General features: G+C 39.1%; 1 protein-coding gene and 1 pseudogene across 9 annotated transcripts in view; one reads left to right on the forward strand and one right to left on the reverse strand.

The window, feature by feature from the left end:
- The window catches only part of Pikfyve (phosphoinositide kinase, FYVE-type zinc finger containing), an 88,248-nt gene that overhangs the window by 63,810 nt on the left and 308 nt on the right, over nucleotides 1-24,130 (reverse strand). For 5 of the 9 annotated variants that reach the window (XM_051154192.1, XM_051154195.1, XM_051154194.1 and 2 more), the window contains exons 2-8: nucleotides 21,759-21,908; nucleotides 21,485-21,520; nucleotides 18,034-18,152; nucleotides 17,101-17,272; nucleotides 10,601-10,808; nucleotides 7,813-7,902; nucleotides 1,439-1,577 (exon numbers count right to left, since the gene is read on the reverse strand). In XM_051154192.1, the coding sequence (XP_051010149.1) occupies nucleotides 1,439-1,577; nucleotides 7,813-7,902; nucleotides 10,601-10,808; nucleotides 17,101-17,272; nucleotides 18,034-18,152; nucleotides 21,485-21,520; nucleotides 21,759-21,908 (914 nt within the window). The remainder of the gene's footprint in view (nucleotides 1-1,438; nucleotides 1,578-7,812; nucleotides 7,903-10,600; nucleotides 10,809-17,100; nucleotides 17,273-18,033; nucleotides 18,153-21,484; nucleotides 21,521-21,758; nucleotides 21,909-24,130) is intronic. The other 4 variants (XM_051154196.1, XM_051154191.1, XM_051154198.1 and 1 more) reach the window with 2 other exon arrangements.
- On the forward strand, nucleotides 11,357-12,323 carry LOC127196469 (small ubiquitin-related modifier 2-like; annotated as a pseudogene).

Genomic DNA, 24,130 nt, shown 5'->3' on the forward strand with positions numbered 1-24,130 from the left:
TATAGAAAGCGCTTTGATCCTAAATCTGTACCTTTGTCATATCGTTAAATAAGAGTCACATTCTGCCTAAACCAACCCAATCTCAGCAATTGAAATCCAATTCAAGCACTTTGGAATTTCCTGACTCCCTCATTGTTATCAATCTTCCTACTTTATTTCTCTGTAACAATAGCTATGGTATACATTTGACACATTTTTATTACTAAAAATATTTCCAAGCCAGGCATAGTAGTACATGCCTTTTAATCCCAATACTTGGGAGGCAGAGGCAAGTGGATCTCTGTGAGTTCAAGGCCAGCCTGATCTACATAGAGAGAGCCAGGGCTAGGTAGAGAGGCCATGTCTCAAAAACAATAAAATAAAATTATAAAATAAAATATTAATTCTTTCACTAGTAAGGATTTCCCATTGATATCATTTCTGCCTTTCCAGTTATAACCTTTAGAACAAAAGACTATTTTTTCATTTCCTTGCTCTTAGGATTAGGCAAGTGTTTTCCATATACATACACTGAGGAAAAAGCCAATTATTATGTCACATAACAAAGTTGGAATTAGTTTCTGAGAGTTTTCCATGTATGTAAGAATCATGTTTTGATGCCGGGTGTTGTGGCACAAGCCTGTAATCCCAGCACTCAGGAGGTAGAGACAGGGGGATGGATCTCTGTGAGTTCGAAACCAGCCTGGTCTACAAAGGGAATCCAAGACAGCCAAGGCTACACAGAGAAACCATGTCTGAAAAAAACAAAAACAAAAATCATGCTTTGAAATTTAAGCAAACTACAATCTAACTTCAAATTCAATTCTTGTGTTAGATAAATTCTGATTTGCCAAATGAAAGAGCAAAAGAAAATAGTAATAAAGTGAGTATGTGAAGAATAGTTACCTAATTTCTCAAGCGATGCTAGCAAATAAAACGTTAAGCTGTTTCCCTGTTCTATACCTACATACATACATACACACACATACATACATACATACACACATACATACACACACACACATACATACATACACATACATACATACACATACATACATACATACACATACATACATACACACATACACACATACATACATACACACACATACATACACACACGTACATACACATACATACACACACGCACATACATACACGCACACATACACACACGCACATACATACATGCACACACATACATACATACATACACACACATACACACATACATACACACACATACATACACACACATACATACATACACACATACATACACACACATACATACACACACATACATACACACACATACATACACACACACACACACATACATACACACATACATACATACACACACACTCTCTTATATATGTGTTTCTTTAAGGGACTAAAGAGTCAGCATTCTTTATGCTCAAAACTAACAACAGGTTAGATGCTAGACTGGTACCAGAAGAATTTTGCGTTCATCCTCAGTGGTCTCCGTCCTAACATAGGTTCGGTTGGCCTGGGGACTGACAGATGTCTCATACGAAGGAACCATGGGAGAACCAGACCGATCCAGTGATAGATTAGTAACGCTGGCTGATCTAGAAATACAAACAAAATATCAAATCACAATTTTAAGTTCATCTGCAAACGAAGTGAAGATTCATGCATACATGTTTAGGTGCCATTGCTAAGGAAACTATAAAAGCAGTTACGGTGGTTATACAGACTATCACTGGAGAAACATAGGGAAGGACAGCAGAAACTACTGTTTGACTAAAAAATATTTGAGCAGTTCTAAATAATACAGAAAAACAATTATACAGTTTAGATATTAGTAGTACTGCAAAGGAAACACACAGAAACTCTGCTTGTAAAAAATATTGGATATTGATCCGGCCGTGGTGGCTCACGCCTTTAATCCCAGCACTCAGGAGGCAGAGGCAGGCGGCTCGCTGTGAGTTCGAGGCCAGCCTGATCTACAAAGGGAGTCCAGGACAGCCAAGGCTACACAGAGAAACTCTGTCTCAAAAAAAATATATATATATATTGAATATTCATTTTTCTAGGTGAGAAAAATAAGGAATGACAACTAATAGCAAAGATAACCTTGCATATCTGGGCTAAAAGAAGTGTGTCGTGACTGGTAATCTAGCCTGTCCAGGAACATCCTGCAAGTATTCTGATAATAGGAACACCAGCTGCGAACCCCAACTAAGCAAAATGGTATGCCTCAAAAAAGAATCTTTTGCCTTCTCATTAGCAGACCTGTATTGAATATATTATGTTTAAATATTATTTCATCAGTAAAAAAAGTTATAGGGAATATATTTCCTCTCATCATGTAAGTATTCACATGTATCCTTAACTATGCCTCCGTGCAAAGGTATCAAATGACTTATAAGTAGAATATCAGTAACATGATTTATTTATTCTTAAGTTAATTGGAAATTTAGTTAGCATCTACAACAAAAACAAAAATGAAATCAAAATTCAGCTTCAATAGAAAGAATGAAAAGAAATGTCACAGAACACTATAGAAGTCATTTCTGGAATAATTTATACATTTCTTCCCTTAATCCTGGGGAAAACCCAGCAGGGAGGCTCAGTGGATAGGGGTATTTACCATCAAACCTGGTGACCCAAAATCAAACCTTGGAAGCTACGTGACAGAATGAGAGATATCCCCTCATCTCCATGCATGCTATGGCACGTGTATATATACACATAAATAAAATATAAAGGTAAATATATAAATGTAAAACTTCTGCTTTTTGTTTTGTTTTAGGTTTTTTGGTTTTGCTTTGGTTTGTATGTGCATGTGGTGTGTGAACACACACACACACACACACTCATGTGTATGTATGGGTATTTGTGCATGTGGAAGCCAGAGGTCAAAGATGGGTGCCTTTGTTTCCTTTTTTTTTTTAAGACAGGGTTTCTCTGTGTAGCCTTGGCTGTCATGGACTCACTTTGTAGACCAGGCTGGCTTCAAACTCAAAGATCTGCCAGCCTCTGCTTCCTGGGTGCTGGGAATACAGGTGTGTGCTACCACCACCCAACTAGATGTAAAACCATTTTTAAGTCAAGAATCAGGAAGCCAGGCATGGTAGCGCATGTCTTTATTCCCAGCACTTGGGAAGCAGAGGCAGGTGGATCTCTGTGAGTTCAAGGCCAGCCTGGTCTACTAAGACAGTCCAGGGCAACGAGGGCTCTGTGTAACAGAGGAAACCCTGTCTCGAGAAAAAAAAAAAAGTAAAGAAGAATCAGGGATAAAGGTGGACACGGTGGCACACAAATTTTAAGCCCATCACTGGGTGTTGGGGGCGGTAGGGGGGGTGGGCGGGGGGAGAGGGGCATCGGAGACAAGTGAACTCTATGAGTTCAAGTCCAGCCTGGCTACAGAGCTAGTTTTAGAAAGCTCAGGCTAAACAAAACAGAAAGGGATGAAGAAATATATCTAAACTGGGTGTGATGGTGGCACACACCTTTAATCCAAGCACTCTGGAGGCAGAGGCAGGTGGATCTCTCTGTGAGTTGGAGGCTAGCCTGGTCTACAAGAGTCCAGGATAGCCAGGGCTGCGCACAGAAACTGTCTCAAAAGAAAAAGAAAACGTATCTAAAATCAGTCCACTAATAGCAGGAGGAGTACCATTCAAATCCGTAGGTCTCAAATGAAAGCTCAACCTTTATGCAATACAAAGAAAAAGCATTTTAAAATTTAAAAAATCATTCAAAGGTTTAGTATTCAGTTACTCACTATTAGACATTTTTCTTTCAGTCAAAGCCTGTCACTGTATCTTATTCAGCTAATTTAAGTCTACTCCACAGTAAGTGCATTCCTCCATGCCGCCTGATTCTCCAACATTACAATAATTCCTGAATACACTCTAATAAAGTGGTATTCAAGAATAAAAGAAAATTAGTTAACTTTGCTGTCAACAGCTCTAATAAATATGCTATGGCAAGGATGCTGACTAAACTTTACTAAGATAGCATTTTCTGACTCAATTCTATGTCCTGAAGACCTTCATCAACCCTCATACCAACTCAAATCACAGGGAGACACACAAACTAGCAAAGCTGTAACTACACATGCTGATGAGATATAACTGTGTGCATGCTGATGAGACTACTGTGATGCACCTCACCTTTTAAACCTGTCTCGGCTCTCCATCCCTTTTTTCATGTGTTCACGTCCCCTCATCCTACTTCAATGCTAATGTAGGTCTGTTCTCCAGCATGGACTGCTGACTGCTGTACCAGCTCCTACTCTTATGTCCTTCAATTTGTAAAGAGATGGTCAATTATTTAGTAGAGTGTCCTCTGGCCTGTGCTTGTCAAATGCTTCTCAGATAGGATTTACAGAGAGGTCAGACTCCTTTTTAAAAGTAATAAACAGAGCATTTCACCCTCCAAATTCTCCTACTTAATTTATAGACTAGAATGTCACCTAGCAGTTATATAAGGACTGTCTGAATTAGGAAAACACACGACCATTTTAAAACCCCAGAATAGTCAGAAAAAGCTTAAGCTGACTGAAGCAATGCAATCTCTAAGTAATTGTCACATACCTCTTACAATGTCAAAGGGGGAACTGGTGACTTAACTTCATAGTTTAAAAAAACTAGACATAATGTTAGCAAAAAGATAAGTTGCGACCAACGAGATAAATGAAATCATACCTATTCTAGTAGGGAAGAATAAAAAGTACACAAAACGTTATAGTATTCCTACCAGGAAGGAGGGAAGGAAGGAAGGAAGGAAGGAAGGAAGGAAGGAAGGTAGGAAGGAAGGAAGAAAGGGAGGGAGGGAGGGAGGAAGGAAGGGAGGAAGGAAAGTTATACCCTGAAGCATTTGACAAGCACAGGCCAATGGACATTCTACTAAATAATTGACTATCTCTTTACAAATCTACTATCAGGAAAAGAAAGGAATTATTTCATAGCAAAGCAGACAAAAAGGCATGACAATTAACTGTAATGAATGAACCTAAACTAGCTCCCGTCTTCTTTAGTTATGTCATGATCTCACACAGGATCACGTAACTTAATGCTGAGATCCTGAAAAATCTGGCAAGAATGAAAGATTTATGAACGTATAACAACCAAAATTTAATTTAAAATCAAACATATAATGAATCCAAGATGTTTCTGGCAGCCAACCCCACACTTATATGATAGCTAACAACCATTTGTAACTCCAGTTCCAGAGGATCTGACACCCCTCTTCTGGTCTCCATGGACATTTAAGGGAAAATATTATACACATAAAATAAAAAATAAATCTCTTTAAAGAGTTGTTTAAAACATCTCCATCTGTAAAACATTTTCAGTACAATCTTGATCAAAATCAAAACAGGTTATATTACAGATGTTGATTCTAAAGATTATTAGGATAGAAAAAAAAACAACAGTGAACACACTGTTCTATTAAAGAAGAAAAACAAAAGTTAAGGAATTGGCACTACCTAAGATCAAGACTTACTATCAAACTGCATTCATCAAGATCATAAAGCACTGATAAAAGAACAGACAGACATGCCAATAAACCACAACAGAGCTCAAGAACAGACCTTAAAATACAGACACATGATCACTGACAAAGGAACAAGGGCAAAGATGAGCAAGGATGATTCATTCAATAAATAATACTAGAACAAATGGATGGACACATACAAAAAGAATATAAATAAAAACCTCATGCCCTTCACCAAAAAAAACCTAAAATGAACCAAAAAACAAAATGTAAAACACAAGACTGAAAAACACCAAGAAGATTAACACAGGAGAAAACCTAGCCAGCCTTGGATATAGTGAGACCTCTTTAGATAGAACACCAAAGGCACAATCCAAGTAAAATTAAGGACTTAAGTTCTGCAAACAACAATGTAAAAAAAATGAAAAGACAAGCCACCACAAAAGAATATTTGCAAATGATACATTTGATAAAGAATTCTTATTCAAAATACATTAAAGGGGAGAAAAAGGCTCTAGTCAGCAGGCCTTTAACCCCAGCACTGGGAAGAGGCAGGGGCAGGAAGATTACTGAGTTCCAGGCCAGCCTGGTCTACAAAGCGAGTCCAGGACAGCCAGGGCTACATAGAGAAACACCAGTCTCGAAAAACAAAGACAAAAAAACAAAACAAACAAAACAACTCAACAATGAAAGAAAATGAACAACATGATCACACAATGGGCAAAGTGGACTTTAGAATACTCTTTTGCAAAGAAGATATATGGTAAGTAAGCAAACAAAAAGTTCAGTTCATATCAGGAAATGACAACATTGAACAATGAGGAAACACCACTACTCGCCTGTGACAAAACCCTGGTAGCACCAATGCTGGCAATGATGGGAAAACAAAGGAACTCCACAGCCTGTGGAAACGTAAAATGCCATTGCCAGTTTGGAAGACATTTGGTAATCCCTTACAAAATTAAACGCGCTCTTTAAAGATGATCCTGCAGTCATGCTTCTTGGTCCTTACCCAAGTGAACTTAAAACTACATCCATACACAGCAAAATTACACAGAGCTGAATACAGGGACCTGAACCTAATCTCAGCACTCAGGAGGCTGGAACAGGTAGATCTCTATGAGCTCCGGGACAGACAGAGCAACACAGTGAGACTCTGTCCCCTCAGAAAAATAGAAACAAAAAATTGCACACAGATGTTCGCAGCATTCTATGTAATTGCCAAAACATGGAAATCAACCAAGATGTCTTTCAGGAAGTGAAGTCATATAAACTATGGCACATCTAGAAAATGGAATATGGCCGAGCAATAAAGAGATATAAGTAGTAAGCCATGAACAGATACTATGAAAACTTAAGCACATATTACTAACTGAAAGAAATCGACTGTTTCTACATACAAGTTATATAATTACAAGTTTCTGCTCAATTATACTCTGAAGCCAAAACTGCTATTAAAAAAATAATAACAAACAGGAATCCTCAGCCAGGTATAGTAGCTCATGCCTACAACCCCAGCACTTGCGAAGTGGAGACAGGAGGAATATGAATTAGAAGCTAGCCTGGACTACAGAGTAAGTTTCATCTATTAACCGAAAAAAGTAAGAAAATGATAGCATTACTTTTGGATAGTTTTTTAAGTATGTTATTATATAAAATGTGTCGAAATAAAAAGGCAAAATGTAAGTAAGTATGTCTTAATAGAGAATATATTGGCATTTATTTCCCTATTTTTAAAATTTTGGTTTTTACAATTTTCAAGTTTTATAAATCAATTAAAACACTTTATTACAATAGCTCCTCATCTTAGACTAGATTAAAACATCCTAACCATGCCAGGTATGATGGTGCACGCCTTTAATCGCAGCACTTGGGAGGCAGAGGCAGGCAGATCACTGTGAGTTGGAGGCCAGCCTAATCTAAAGTGAGTCCAGGACAGCCAAGGCTACACAGAGAAACCCTGTCTCAAAAAACAAAACAAAATCACGACCACTCACTCATTCTGAGACACTCTACTGCAGCACATAGGACTTCTTATATTCCTAGCCAGGTGTGCTCCAAGAACCTGCTGTTCTGTTTCTTGGTACACATTTTCACAGACTGCCTACATGACTTACTTTCTCACATCCTTCAGGCCATTATACTAAACTAGAAGACAGAAGTTAGGTTCCAACATCTGACATCATCAGAGAATATCTGAAAGAGCTACCGAAGAATGAAAGAACTACCAAAAAAAAGAAAAAATAGCCTAACAGAGCTTTGAAGCAATCTCACTATTTGTCTGCCTGTTCTCATTACTATGGACATAATTAAAAGTCAGACAGAGTAGTTTTGTTTTGTTTTTTAATGGCAGTTTACCTGTTTCGAGCAGGAGACTTCCCAGCATCCTCTTGAACAGACACAAGTCTTGTTGAAAGAGCACTATTTGAGGAGTCTGGATGAATCAAACTATAAAGGAAATTAAAATACTGGGATCATTTGGGGCTACAATAAATGCTTTAACATTTAAAATCAAATTAAGTATCTTTCCCTACAACAATAAGATTATATACAATTCATTTTATTCCTTACTTTATTTGAGGCAAAAAGTGCAGTTTCACTGGGCAGTGGTGGAGCACACCTTAAATCCTAGCACTTGGAAGGCAGAGGCAGGTGGATCTCTGTGAGAACAAGGCCAGTCTGGTCTACAAAGTGAGTCCAGGACAACTAAGGCCACACAGAGAAACCTTGTCTCAAAAAAAAAAAAAAAAGGTACAGTTTCATCTCTAGTATAAATATCAAAAAATGATAATGTTTTAAGTGTACTAAATGTCAATAAAACACCAAATTTGGTTGAATAGGTGGTTTGAAAAACTCATTTCCATTTCACATATACAAAATGGAAGTGATTTGGATTAAAAAAAAAAAAACAAAAACTGAGCTCCAAAATTCTCAGTCGCACAACCTGCAAGAAGAGCACCAAATAATCAGACAGCAGAGGTCCAAGCACAGCTCTACATCCCTTACTACTGGGTTCATTACTTAAGCTTTCTGAACTTAGGCACTTACATCTGTCAAAAAAGAAAAAGTATTTCCTACCAAAAGGATGTGATGACTTAATGGAATATGAAACTGTTAACATAGAGCCTAAAACTGAACTAGTACTCTATCTCTGAGGTCCATCCTATGTCTCTCATTTGTTTTATTAAGTCACACTTGTCAATTCAGAGCTGGACAATACACAAATACAAGGCATTGCTAATTAAAATAATTAAAAAGGTGAAAATCTAATCTTCATAATATTTTGGCAAACATAGAATCAATTACGTTCATAAAATATAAAGCATAATATAATTATGATGCTACAATCATCAAAAGACCCATCAAGCAACTTAAGAAAAAACTCAACTACGACTACTTTGAAGTGCCTGTGTTCTCCTACTCAGTACCATGCATTTCGCTAAACCAAAGGTAACCAGTATTATAAATTTTATGTTTATCACCTTTTTTTGTTTTATTTGTTTTTTGAAACAGCGTTTCTCTGTGTAGCCTTGGGTATCCTGGACTCACTTTGTAGACCAGGCTGGCCTTGAACTCACAGAGATCCTCCTGCCTCTGCCTCCCTGAGAACTAGGATCACAGGCATGGACCAATGCACCCAGCTAATCACTGTTATGATTAATCTTGGCTGTCAATCAGCACTGGAACAATCTCCAGGCACGTCTGTGCAGGATTATCTATATTAGATTAACTGAGGTGGAAAGACCATGTGGGCAGTATCACCTCATACACTGGGCCCCATACTCAATTAAGGGGGTAATGGAGCTGAGCACAAGAACTCACCGCTCTCTTGTTTCTTGCCTGTGGACTAGCATCTCTTCTTGCTGCCATACCTTCCCTGTCACAAGGGACTGTATCCCTCAACTGTAAACTGAAACAAGCCCTCTCTTCTGTAAGTTGCTTCTGTTGGGCATTTTGTTAGAGCAACAAGACAAATAACTAGTAACCACAGCATTTAGATCCCTGGGTATTTGCCATCATTTATATATTTCTGAACATTGTATAAACAGAATCTTAGTGCATATATGGTTTGTGACTTTCTTTTTTACTATATGCCTGGGTTAACATATGCTGAATGTAGTTGCATTCATTTCTTTCTTTTTAAATACACAATATACTAATTCTTCTCTTTGTTAAGAAGTAACTAAAAATTACTCACCAGAAAAATGTTAGTTAAACTGAGTGTGGTGGTGGCACAAGTCTTTAATTCCAGCATTTGGCAGGCAGAAGCAGGTGGATCTCGGTGAGTTAGAGGCCAGGTTGGTCTACATAGTGAGTTCCAGGACAGCCATAGCTACACACAGACACCCTGCCTCAGCCTCAAAACAAGCAAACAAACACAACAACAACAAAGGAAAAGTTAGTTAAAACTCTAAGTTCATTGACATGGGAAAAATAGGGGTTATGTGTAAAAAGATTATTCCACTAAAGAAAATATCAGAAACTGATGAACCTAGGATTCCAATGTAAAGAATTCTAGGTAACTTCCAAAGAAGTGTATATATCTACAATCTGCCAGCAAAGCATATGCAGACATAAACACATCAAATACTCCTTTAGAAGGGGAAAAAAAATCCAACTGTATTTGGAAACAAATACAGATCTTAGGAATTACTAACATCAATGGCTTCTGTTGCCTATTCAACCAACTGCAAGGATCATGCACGTGCCATACATTTGTTCTTGGTTCCAGTAGAATAGCAAATTTAAGAAAGATATAAAAACTCTCCCCTCATGTACTTATATTTGAATGTTAATGTAATCACTATCCATAAACATCTATTATCCTTCTGTACATTAACTGGAAAAGATAGTAAATTTGCAGGTAACAAAAAGAAATAAATGGGGGCTGGAGAGATGGCTCAGCAGTTAAGAGCACTGCCTACTCTTCTAAAGGTCCTGAGTTCAATTCCCAGCAATGAGATGGTGGCTCACTACCATCTATACTGGGATCTGATGACCTCTTCTGACATGCAGGTGTACATGCAGATTGGGCACTTATACATAAAGTAAATAAATCTTTTTTAAAAAGAAATGAAAATGAAAAACAGGCCACAGGACTAAGCATTTCTCAAGTTTAAATCAAATTAGGTTCAAGTGACAGTACCTTTGCCAGGCTAAATCCTCCTCTAAGAATATGTTACGACTGGCTTTTCTACTCCCAACAGGTGTCCGAGGTTCACTTGGATCAAGGATAGACACAGAGCACGCTGAGTCAGAAAGAGCATTCAGGTCCTCGCCAATGGAATTACTGTCTGTGGAATGAGCGTAACTTAAGGCTATTTTTCTACAGTACGTGCATGCTCGGAGGTCTCCTAAAAGGAGAAGTAATAAGGAAAGGTATCAGTAATATCACTTAATAAAATATTTTAAATCTTTGTGTTAATGCACATTTTAATAAAAAAGAAGGGCCTTCAAGTAAAGATCTAAAAAAAGACTTTTTAAATAAATGAGATAATGGCTGGCTCTGCTGTCATGGTAGATTTATTATTACAATAATTCATCCAAGCATCCCAATTACTTCAAATATCTGTAACAGGTAGGAAATTTTGACCCAGTAATAGTAACAGAAAATCATGGCTGTAAGAATATTTTCCCCCCAACGGGCATGGCGGCGCACGCCTTTAATCCTAGCACTCAAGAGGCATTAGCAGGTGGATCTCTGTGAGTTCAAGGCCAGTCTGGTCTACAAAGCGAGTCCTGGATAGCCCAGGCTACACAGAGAGAATCTTGTCTCGAAAAACAAACAAAAAAAATCATTTTTTTCAAAAATGTATTCATGCAAAGAGGGATCTAACAGAGGCAGATAAAAAATAAGGTAGAGGTCCACCGCTGCTGCCTCCTTCTGCCACTCCTGGAGCTGCTTGTGTGTTCCTTCAGTGCGGACCTGGTGCCTCTTTTGTGAAGCGGCAGCTGAGGAGACTCCGGCGGCGCTCACCATGGCCGACGAGAAACCCAAGGAAGGAGTCAAGACTGAGAACAACTATCATATTAATTTGAAGGTAACGGGGCAGGATGGGTTCTGTGGTGCAGTTTAAGAATAAGAGGCACACACCACTTAGTAAACTAATGAAAGCCTATTGTGAACGACATGGTTTGTTGATGAGGCAGATCAGATTCTGGTTTGATGGGCAACCAATCAATCAGACACACCTGCACAGTTGGAAATGGAGGACGAAGATACGATTGATGTGTTCCAGCAGCAGACAGGAGGTGTCTACTAAAAAGGGAACCTGCTACTTTACCCCAGAATTTTGTTATAGACCAGGAATACATTCTCAATTAGAAAGCCGCAATTTGGTTCCACCATCCTGACTACTACAGTATAGTTTTCTCTATTCTTTCATTTCCCTGTCCCCATTTCTTTATTGTACATAAAGTAACTGGTGTATGTGCACAAAATATTGCTCTTCTTTTTCTTTTTTGAACTAAATGGCCAATGTTCTGCTTTGGTTGACATCAGATGGAGACGGTCTGGGGAAAGTACTGGTTCTGTGAAAACACCCCCCCTTTCCCCACTAGTGGCATGCTCATTCAGCTCTTATCTTTATATTCCAGTAAGTCATTTTTCTCTCATTGTTTTAACAAAAGAACCCAACAACATAAATCCCTGCATACCTTGTTCGATTGGAGAATTTTAATGTTTTTCATTTATCCTTGTAAAACCAAGGACAGTTTTATAACTTTTTTGTACGTAGCTGTTACATGTAGGGCAATCTGTCTTTAAGTAGGGGTAAATACTCTTGAACAAAATGACCCTAGATAGTTTTCCCTTCAAGTCAAGCGTCTTGTTGTTTAAATAAACTTCTTGTTTAAAAAAAAAAAAAAAAAAAAAAGTAGACCTTATGTTTCTATAACATTTATCCCTTCTTTCAGTGAAAAAAAGATTTCAATATAGTAAATAACCAACACAACAAAACAACCTGTTTCCCAGAGGCAACAAGTAGGGAGGAAAAGACATTAAGGTCTTCCCTCGTGAAGAATGGTCTCCAGAACAGCGCACTGTTTTTTGTTTTGGGTTTTGTTGTTGTTGCTGTTGTTGTTGTTGTTTGGTTGGTTTGGTTTGGTTTGGTTTGGTTTGGTTTTCAAGACAGAGTTTCTCTGTGTAGCCTTGGCTGTCCTGGACCACTTTGTAGACCAGGCTGGCCTCGAACTCACAGAAATCTGCCTGCCTCTGCCTCCCGAGTGCTGGGATTAGAGGCGTGCACTGTCCTGCCCAGCTCAGAATAGTGTACATTTTTTAAATTTAAAAAACCCTTGAGAATCTCATAGAGGAGTACTATACTTACATCCTTTCCGCTCCTCCCTCTCCCCACTTCAGGTCATCCCATGTCCCTCAACTCCCTCTCAAAACCGCGACTCTTCTTTAATTACTGTTACACACACAAATACACACACACACACAAACACAGCCTGATGTATTCAGTGTTGTTTGCATGTGTTTAGGACTGACCAATTAGATAACCTATGAGGGGGCCTGTCCTGAGGAAGACTAATTCCCCCTCTCTCAGCCACCATGTAGCTCTTCATCTAGGCATAGGGACTATATATAAGATTCGGGAGGCAGAGGCAGGCAGATCGCTCTGAGTTCGAGGCCAGCCTGGTCTCCAAAGTGAGTCTAGGACAGCCAAGATAACACAGAGAGACCCTGTTTCGAAAAGAAAAACAAAACAAAAACAAAAACAAATAAAAGATTTACTCCATTTAGTGCACAGTTTAAAACTAATGGACTTACATACAATATGCCATATAGGAATAAAACTAAAAGAAACAAACATTCATAGTGAAATGAACATGAAATGTTCTAACAAAGAGTGTGGCTGAGTGACAGAGTGCTTGCCTAGAGTGCATGAAGCCCTGACTTCAACCCATAACACCACAGAAATAGTTCCTTGGAGAACAAACAGGGTTCCTTAATACTTCTAAACCTATTTCTTAGGACACAGTCCTGTCCCAAAATAAGTTCCATTTCTACCTTATTTTTATAAAACAGTTTTGTGTGACTCCATAATAATTTCATGTGCTAAAAGGCAAAATACACCATGTACCACCTGACATTTTAGTTAACAACAGGCCACACCATACACCAGTGATTTTATAAGATTATAGTGGGCCTAAAAATTTCTTATTGCCTGGTGCAATAGCCATCATAATGTTATAGGTAGCATATTATTCCCATTTTTGCTGAGGCTCATTTAGATAAATTTACTGATTTGTAGGTCACAAAACCATAGGCACATAATCATAAAAACTGATTCATGAATATAAATAGCACGTGATGATGAATAACTATGTCACTAATTTCTATCTTTACTATGTTATATTTTTAATCAATTTTTTCTACTTACTAAAAAAAAAGCTTACTGTTTTGAGGGCCCATGTTGGTACTTGGAAGACTACTCAAGCACAGCCTGGGCAACAGAGTAAGTAACACCATCTTAAACAAGAGACAAATTGCACATGGCATACACCTGGTACATGGAGGTGGAAAATAAGGCCTTCTGGTAGGTGGGGGCAAGAGGATGAGGCCTTCAGGAATCGGCTGGGAGGCATGACACTGGGGCTCAAGCACCAGGAGGAAAAGGTGTGTCTGATAGACGTTCTTCAATGAATGAAAGCTTTGTGGTCAGACCAGCTGTTTCATGACTTGATAATCTCAGTTTTACTAAAGAGGAGACCATTTCTTGCCATTACAGAATTTATAGTTCACTGGTGGCAACTTACTACCTAGTTACTCCCAAGGATACGCTATGATTCACACAAGGACAAAAGTTCCTAGGGATGCAGTTCTCAGAACTTAGCCAACCAAGCATCAAGATTATATATGACTTTAACTGTCCCCTAAATAGCTTATTATTTACTAATTCTTCCTCCCTTATACTTTCTCATTAATATTAAAAATCTGAAGTGATACAAAATATTTCTAAAAGTTCAATGTACTATATTTTACCATAAATTACTAACAAGTATACTAAACTATCTTTTATTGTCTCCTTTTATAATTGCAGTGTTTAGGGAGGCAGAAGCAAACAGATCTCTGTGAGTTCGAGGCCAGCCTGGTCTACAACGTGAGTCCAGGACGGCCAAGGATACACAGAGAAACACTGTCTCAAAAAAACCAAAAATAGTAACTATTGCTATTATTATTATATAAGTCTGTCTTATCAAGATATATATGTATATACAAATATATATATATATGTGTAAAACATCACTAATTTCTAACATTACAACTTAGCAGATGAAATCTATTAAAACCCAATAAAGAAAAATACATCCAGCCAGTCAGTGGTGACGCACGCCTTTAATCCCAGATTTCGGGAAGCAGAAGCAGGTGGATCACTGTGAGTTCGAGGCCAGCCTGGTCTACAAAAGGAGTCCAGGATAGCCAAGGCTACACAGAGAAACACTGTCTCGAAAAACCAAAAAGAAAAAAAGAAGAAAGAAAAATACATCCATTTCAATCAGGACTCAGGAAACAGTAACAAACAAAGTGAACTTCAGTTTAGGTTAAATAAAAGTGCCATGATAATCACTACCACTGACCAAAATGAACTACATTAAGGAAGTGAAACTTCTATCTGCAGAAAGACCTTCAATTTTTACCACAGCAAAGTCTAAGTTAGACTATAAAGGATAAACTCCTTTAATCAGTCAACCGTTAAAACTAAAACAGAGGCAAGCCTCACCACAGAAGCTTTCAGTACGTGAAGAATGTTCATTCATCAGCAAAAGACTGATGAACACATGCTAGAATTGTGTAATGGCAGAAATTGATGAGACGTGTTCTCACCATTACAGAATTTATAGTTCACTGGAGGTAACTGACACGTATGTAAGTAAAAACTATATGATAAATGCAGATATTACTGCAATTACCACCAATAATAGCAGCTTAATTTTCTACATAAAATTCATTGATTTTTTGTTCTAGTTTTTGAGACAACATCTCACTACATAGACCAGGCTGGCCTCAAATTCAGAGAGATCTACCTACCTCTGCCTCTTGAGTCTGGGCTTAAAGGAGTGTGCCACCACACCTATGTACCAAAATTCAGGTATTTTATATGTATTCAGCGTCTAAGCGTGTAACTGTGTCGAACACACATTTTCCACTTGCAAGGACTACTCTTAAGGTTCCTTTGACTAAACAAAATTTTGGTCCAACACTAGGGTTGAAGCTCATTTGGCTTCCCTGTTTTTCCAGTGTTACTAGCACTTATGGCTAACTTTAAGTACAGCAGACTACCATCCATAGTGTGACTCTCAGCCAATCAGCTGAGGAGTCAAGCACAAAGATTAGTTTCCAAAAGCAAAAAACTTCTGTCCCAGCACTGCCAGATGGAAACCCTAGTTTCTGCCCTGCTGACCAGCCCTGCTAACTTCAGACTTCCCGGCTGCACAAGCATTTGAGTCGGTTCCTTGACTACAGGTAAACCTGTCGCCCCACCCACTGGTTCCATTCCTCCAGAGACCCTGAACAGATACAGATCCAGTGCAAGAACACTTTTATAGACACAATATCTTAGGGATAAGTTTCCTGAATTGGCTCTGAAACTGGTTCTCTAATTAGATTCCATTTAAACACATTAATGAAAGGACTAGAGAGATGTCTCAGTGGTTAAGAGCACTTGTTGCTCTTGAACAGGTCATAGGTTCTATTCCCAGAACCATCCATGACTCCAGTCCCAGGGGATCCAATCCCCTCTTCTGACTTCTGTGAACACTAAACACATAGCTGGTGCACAGACATACTTGCAAGTGAAACACATAAAATAGAATACAGCCAGGCATGATAGCACACCTTTAACCCCAGCACTCAGGAGGCAGAGGCAGGTGGATCGCTGTGAGTTGAAGGCCAGCCTGGTCTACAAAGGGAGTCCAGGACAGCCAAGGCTACCACAGGAGAGAAAAAAATAAAGATCATCCTACAGTAATTAAAATAACATGAGAAACATGTTAAGCACCTTCTCTTGAGCTGAGGATGTAACAGTGCCTAAATGCAAAAGGTTCTGGGTTTGACACCCAGTACCATAAACAAACAAACAAATACATAAATAAAATTTTAAGCTGCCAGGGTGGTGATGCATCTCTGGACACCAGCACTTGTACAACTAAGCCAGGAAGAGTGTAAGGTCAAGACTAGTTAAACAAAAACAAAAACAGTCCCTACCTTCCACTCCCAAATCACTGCATAAATCCACTCACCATTGTTCAACATCCTTGAACTTCCCCATTAATACAATTTCACTACATTCCCATTGAAAGAATATGAATAAAATACAATTTGCCAACTCTCATGGCAACTCTCAGGGCAACCTTTACTTTGTGAATAAAAGCCCTATAGAAGCATAAATTTAAAACTATGTTGCTATAGACTTTTAAATCTATATTTTTAACTCTAGTTATTTATGAATATTCTCACCTCTTTTACTATTCAAACAGAAGTTCTTAAAATCAAAGCTGTGTCCCACTCTTTCTTGCTATTATACCCCACTACCTTAGAAATAAAGCCTAATTTTTAAAAATGGCATAATGTTGGCCTTCTATTTAACTATTTCATAATTTGACTTTTAAATATGATAACTATCAAGGAAATGCATTTACCTGTATAACCCATAAATTTTCCAGGGATTTCTTGATTACAACAACGACTGCAGAAAATCTGCCCACACAGCCTGCAGTGGTGTCTGCGCCTAAAGGTTGTAAATTTTTCACTGCAGTCATAGCACTCCTTACATTGGCTATCTGGCATCCAATATTGCTTCAGGTCACTGTCCTACAACAACAAAAATAAGTGATGGGGTCTTAAAAATGAGTAGTCAGTTGCAATGACAAATGAAATCCTAGATGCTGTCTTTTGCAGATGATAAGCTAGTTCTAAAACTCAGATGGAATGCAAAAGGTTAAAATGACCAAGATAATACTGAAGAGAAAAACTGGCCTTGCAATCCCTTGATAACAGCACTATGCTAACCCATAATAACTCCAGACAGGGTATCAGTACAAGGACACACAACACGGAGCTATAGTATAAGAAAGAGTGGCGTGCTCACAAAACTACATGGCCTTATGATGAGTTATAATACAGCCACTGACATCTATGGGGACAAAAGGAAACCTGAGGCTGGGCGTAGTGGCGCACGCCTGCAATCCAAACATTCGGGGAGGCAGAGGCAGGTGGATCTTTGTGAGTTCGAGGCCAGCCTGATCTACAAAGCAAGTTCAGGACAGTCAAGGTTACACAGAGAAACCCTGTCTTGAAAACAAAAACAAAAAACAAAACCTGAGCTCTATTTATGAACAAGAACAATAAAACTTGGTGAAGCAACGGCAGATGAGAGTATGTACTAACCGTGGCCTAGGAAACCAATACTGAATAAAAAGGACAAAAAACAATTAAGAATTTGTGTGTGAAATCTGTCCAGAATCAGAGGAAGTAGTAAACTTCCATTTAAGTGACACATGCCATTGTCAGTGGGGATGGCGTGACTTCCTTGAGTGCTTAATAAAACATCTCCCACAGGCCCTCAATAGTACCTGGCTTTTCCCTTCCATGATTTCCTTGAGCCGTTTCAATACTGTGCTGAGGCTCCGAAGCTGAACAGCTGTTCGTGGGTCATGACCTCCAAAGGCTGGTTCTGCTTTCCTTCTGGAGTCTGAGTCAGATTTTAAAAAAGAACTGAACGTTAATAGTTTCTAGTAACCATATCAAATCAAGCATTCTGTGTGGTGTGTATGTGTGTGTATATGCGTGCGTGCATGTGTACGCGCGCTATATAGAATACAAATCATCCCTATTGTCAGCATGCATATGTTCTCCAAGCCATTAATTCTGATTGAGAATTAAAACTGGTCTTTATCAAGAGTAAGAAGTTGAAAATACATCTTATTACATATGAACCACTATTTTACATGCACTTAAGTGCTACATAAAAACTCTCTGAAATAGCTGGTGGTTTTGAGGGTTGAAATGGAAGCATCACTTGCATGCCCAGAATTCATTAATGATTTCTTGCACACTTTATTCCAGCCAAATAAATAACAGACACCTGACAGACACTGAACAGAAGAAAAACAATCCCAGAGTTAGTTTAAGATGGATTCAAAAGTCAAATAGGTAAGCAATAGGACCAAACTGTTCATTTCCACAGAAAGAAACTGGATAGACCAGCCCTCCAAAGATGCCAGCAAGCTTTGCAGGAGATCCAGGATGGCAAAAAATGACCAATATCCAAGCAGATTAAACTATCAAAGTTCTAACTCTCCCCTGCACCCACACCCACACTCACCACCTCCTCAAGCCTGCAATTGCACACTGGAAGAGATCACTTACATTTGAAATAACAATATAAGCCAAATCTACTAATAATAAAACAAGCCCAAATTCTAGCTTTGTAGTCAGAATGGAGCAGGACTACCATAGTTACCACCTATTCTTTTCTTATTTAAGACCAAAATCACAAGTGAAGTTTCTAGTTATTCTTGGATACAGCAGCTTCAAAAATCTCTGGGGAAAATGAAGGTGGCTTGACAAAAAAAGACGAGCATCCTTATTAGTTTAAGCACATTAACCATTTATTCTAACAACCTATGAGGTCCCCTTAATTTATATAATTCCTCCCCATCTCATTTTTACATTCCAAGGTTTCAGTTATCCTCAGTCACTTAGTGTGAAAATATTAACATCTGTCTTAGCTCAAGGGAAGCAGATTACATTCACATGACTTAATTATACTGTTGCAACTGGGCTAGTTTAGCATTGCTGTTATTAATCTCTTGGTATAATTTATAAAGTAAACTTCATCATAGGTTTCAATGTACACTTTGAAACTGCCTAGCGCATTAGTCATCTACTTGGAGATCTAGAAGATATGTCCTATAGAGGAGGTAAATTACTATAAAATGGAAAATATCCCACTTTGCATCTCTCTCACTATTTGCTGGTTTTTCTAATAAGTACTTTGTTTTGGTTGAGTGGGGAGACAATAGGGCTTGCAAAGAATGAGCAATTGATAAATGCATCAAAACTTCTTTCTTTCTTTTTTTTTTTTTTTTTTTCTTTTTTTCTTTTTTGGTTTTTCAAAGTAGGATTTCTCTTGTAGTCCTGGCCTTGCTTTGTAGACCAGGCTGACCTCAAACTCACAAGAGATCCACCTGCCTCTGCCTCCCGAGTGCTGGGATTAAAGGCGTGCGCCACCACATCCAGCTGCATCAAACGTTCTTAAGGCAGTTTAACCCCTAAAATAACACCTCATCTAAACTGCAACTATCTTAATTGCAGCAAATACCTCAGATATACTGTTACTAACATATATTACAACAACTAAATTTTGTGGGGGAGTCTCAAAAATTATTAAAAAATAGACTCCACAGCAGGGAGTGGTCCATGCCTGGTAATCTCAGCACTCGGGAGGCAGAGGCAGGTGGATCTCTGTGAGTTTGAGGCCAGCCTGGTTTACAAAGTGAGTCCAGGACAGCCAGGACTACACAGAGAGACCCTGTCTCGAAACACCTGTGAAGTCTTTTGTACGCAGCTGCTTGGAAAAGAAGAGTATCAAATCCTCCTCCATTGGGAAAGTCAGAGCAGTGAGACCTGCTTGACCTCGGTGAGAGATCACTGCCCCTACACACATAACACTAGCTACTGCTTATGCAAAACGGATGCTAGAAATCAAACAACCTCCCTAAGATAGGTATCTGACTAAACAGTCCCAAATTTCTGAGGTTCAAAGGCCTCCCAGGTAAAACCCAAGGAGTGGGCCTGGTGGACAGAAAGGAAAGCAGGAACCACAGTGAATGGAGAAAATCCAAGCTCTGCCAGCGGAGAAGTAGTTCAAAGTTATCCTAACAACAAAAGCAAACTTTGGCTAGTTACATCTCTGCAACCCCTAGCAGACTGCAGTCCAGTCCAAGTCCTCAATTTTACAAGTGAAGAAATCAGGCTGCTCTTTGACCCATTTCTCCACCCTCTGCAGCAAAGGATAGCTTAGTATTAGGTGAAAAACTAAATGCTGAGTTCAACAAGGAAAAGGAAATAAATAAAAGCTTCCAGGTAATAACGTTTTAATTCAGCATAGGATTTAGTCAGATTATCACCCTCAAACATTAACAGTGTTGCCATGGGGGCAGGTTTCACTGCTCTAATGTGTTTTTGCTACTTCCTCTAAGATAGGGTCTCACTGTGTAGCCTGCACTGGTCTGGAACCTGCTAATGTTTCCTGGCTGACTAAGCCTGCAATCCTCCTGCCTCATCCTCCTAAGCCAGGGGTCAGGTTTAAGAACTAAGGGAAGCTTAATACGATTAAGGATGAACTTGGATAATCTGGGATGAAGAAAGCTCTCCCCCATCTCCCAGCTCTTCCTTTCAAAATGATACGACCTGGGCTGAGGCGGCTGCTAAGGTGGCTAAGATGTGGGGGTGACACAGCCAGCTGTTCTGGGCCTTCAGCAAAACCTCCTCTTTTATTCTTCTTCCACCTCCTTCTAGTAAGAAATGCCTCAACAACCAACAGAATTTCCTTCTGCCAACCACCACAACTACTGGCCACTCAAGTATCTCATGGAAGTGAGTTAACAGACAGGACAGATATGGGCTTTAGGGACACTTGAGTCCCAACGCTACAATCTCTCTTCCCCATGGAATCACTACCACGGCCCTTCCATCACCTCGAGTTGAGCAAACCACTTCCCTGAGCTTAACAATCTAACAGAAGTAAAACATAAACCGCCTCTAGTCCCTCAGATTCCCAGGCTACAGCCATCAGAAGAGCATGAAAATGAATGAGGTGACTATGTAGAAGAACAAGATGAAAAACAAGCTGGAACAGGGTACCCAGCCACACTGACAGTGTGCACCCCAACAAAGACAGAAGCCAAGAGCAATGAGCAATGGAGTCTGACAGTGTCCTGCAGCCAGCGGCATGCACATCACCCTTCATTAGCATTCCAAGAATAGGTGCAAAATCCCATCTGTAAAGCTGGGACTAACCTGTGCTCTCCTGGGGATGTGGCAAAGTGTTCTCTGCTGAAACCCAAGCAAGCAATTAATCAAAATTCAGTCAAAGCATCAGTGCTTACATAATAGAAGTTTAATGACATGATGAAGAATGTTCCAGGTGTTGAAAAATACTTTTATCACCTAAGTAAGTTTTATTTATTCTAAAGAGTACTTGACTGCTCCAAGTAACAGGAACAGTCAGTATATAACCTAGAACACATAATGATGAAAATTCACACACAAAGAGGAGTAAGTGGTGTTTTACCTAACACTGAAGAGCGCCGCTGGAGTTCCTCATTGAGCTGCTTTTTATAAGGTACAGGAGACCTCACAGACTGTGTCCTTGAAGGGAGCTGCGGGCTGGACCAACCAGCACTTGGAGACTGCTGCTCTCCTTGGCTTCCTTCTCCTCTCTCTGTCACAAAGGTGTCACAAAGGAAACTTGGTATTACTTGAAAACCTAAGGCTTGGAGTTCCATGAGGAGAAGGTGACAGATAAGATACTTCAGACACTATGTTCATGTATTATATTCATGACTGAGTGTGTACTGCTCCTGCAAAGGACCCTAGTTCACCCAGCCAGGCAGCTCCTAACCACCTGTAGCTCTAATCCTCTTCTCACCGGCTCAGGTGCTCACACATAAAACATATGCATACACATAACTGAAAATGAAAAGAAACCTTTTTTAATTTTAAAATATTTTAAAGAAAAAGTAGCCAGGCGTAGTGGTACATGCCTTTAATCCCAGCACTCGGGAGGCAGAGGCAGGTGGATCGCTGTGAGTTCGAGGCCAGCCTGATCTATAAAGTGAGTCCAGGACAGCCCAGGCTACACAGTAAAACCATGTCTCGGAAAAAAAAAAAGGAAAAAAAGAAAAAGTAAAAAACCAAGATGAAATTATATTCCAATGATATACATATACTGTTTGGTTTTCTTTTCTTTTTTTTTAAGTTATTTTAATATTTATTTATTTATACATTTTTTTATGCATATAGGTATTTTGTCTGCATGTACATATGCACACAAGAAGACAGTATCAGACAGGTGCTAGCTGCCATGTGGGTGCTGAGAATTGAACCCAGGACCTTTGGAAGAGCAGTGAGTGCTCTTAACCACTGAGCCATCTCTTCAGCCCTGTGGTTTGCTTTTCATTTGAAATTTTTTAAGCACGCTAAAGGAAACACAATGTCAACCTTACACAAAATCTTGACCTTTTTAATCAGTTTAATGGGAGAGTTCTCTCTTTGTTATTCAAACAGTGCCCAGCACAGCAGGTGCTAAAAGCCTTCCTAAGTATATAAAGATTATTTACTGTGTTATGACACTAAATGTAAAATATTATCTTGGATAACAAAACTGTTAGTAAAATTGAGCTAGTTCTATTAAAATTTCTACTTAAGGCCACATGTGGTGGCATATACCATTAATCCCAGGACTAAAAGGTAGAGGAAGGCAGGTCTCTTTGAGTTTGAAGCCAGCTTACATAGGAAGTTTACATAGGAAGTTCCAGAGCTATAAATTAAGACCCTATTTCCAAAAAAAGATAAGAAAAGAAAAGAAAAAAGAGAAAGAAAGAAAGAAAGAAAGAAAGAAAGAAAGAAAGAAAGAAAGAAAGCCAGGCACATCTTTAATCCCAGCACTTGGGAGGCAGAGGCAGGCGGATCCCTGTGAGTTCGAGGCTAGCCTGGTCTACAAAGTGAGTCTAGGACAGTCAAGGCTACACAGAGAAACCCTGTCTCAAAAGAAAGAAAGAAAGAAAGAAAGATAGATCGATCTACTGAGTGAAACTGCCAAATCCCATCAAGGTCCTAAAAACGAGAAATATCTTCTAACACATTTCAAACAATAAAGACGAATGATTGAGGCATGGTAACTCATGCCTGCAATCCTAGCTCTCAGGAGACTAATGCATAAAGATGGCCTCATGTCCAAGGCTACCACAGTATTTTGCAAGTCAGCCTAGGCTAAAAAATAAGCCGTATTTTTGAGCCATGTCTCAAAAGAAAAGCGGGGGTGGGGGGGCAGGGGGGGGAAGGCAGAGGGGGCAGCAAATTAAGGGATCCTGGCTTTTTAAAATCAGGTTTAAAAAAAAAAACAAACAACATAGTATTCAGTAACTTATTTTTAAATTATCTGATCATTCATTTGATATCATTTACAACTCAATCTAATGATTGTAAGCCTCAACATGCCTGCTGAAACCTTCTACGTTTTTAAATATATAAACCAGGCATTGTTCTGTTTACTTTATTGCTTTAATTAAAATCTTCTTGTTACTAACACCCTCCTCAAAATGAATTCATTCTGTAAGCTTGACTAACTTGAAGCACATTAACAGAAAATATGTGAGGGAAAAAATGCCTTCCCCCTCCCCCTCTCTTTGGTTTTTTGAGTCAGGGTTTCTCTGTGTAACCTTGGCTGTCCTGGACTCAACTATGTAGACCAGGCTGACCTCGAACTCACAGAGATCTGCCTGCCTCTCTCTGCCTCCTGAGTGCTGGAATTAAAGGTGTGCGCCACCACACTCAGTGTATGCGTTCTCTTTTAAAAGGACCTCCTTAACTACTTTAAATTCAATTCACACAAATAATTAATCAGAATATAGTGAAATGCTACCTTATCTTTTCCATCTTAGA

This window comes from Acomys russatus, chromosome 12 (assembly GCF_903995435.1).
Source record: "Acomys russatus chromosome 12, mAcoRus1.1, whole genome shotgun sequence".
Taxonomy (NCBI): domain Eukaryota; kingdom Metazoa; phylum Chordata; class Mammalia; order Rodentia; family Muridae; genus Acomys; species Acomys russatus.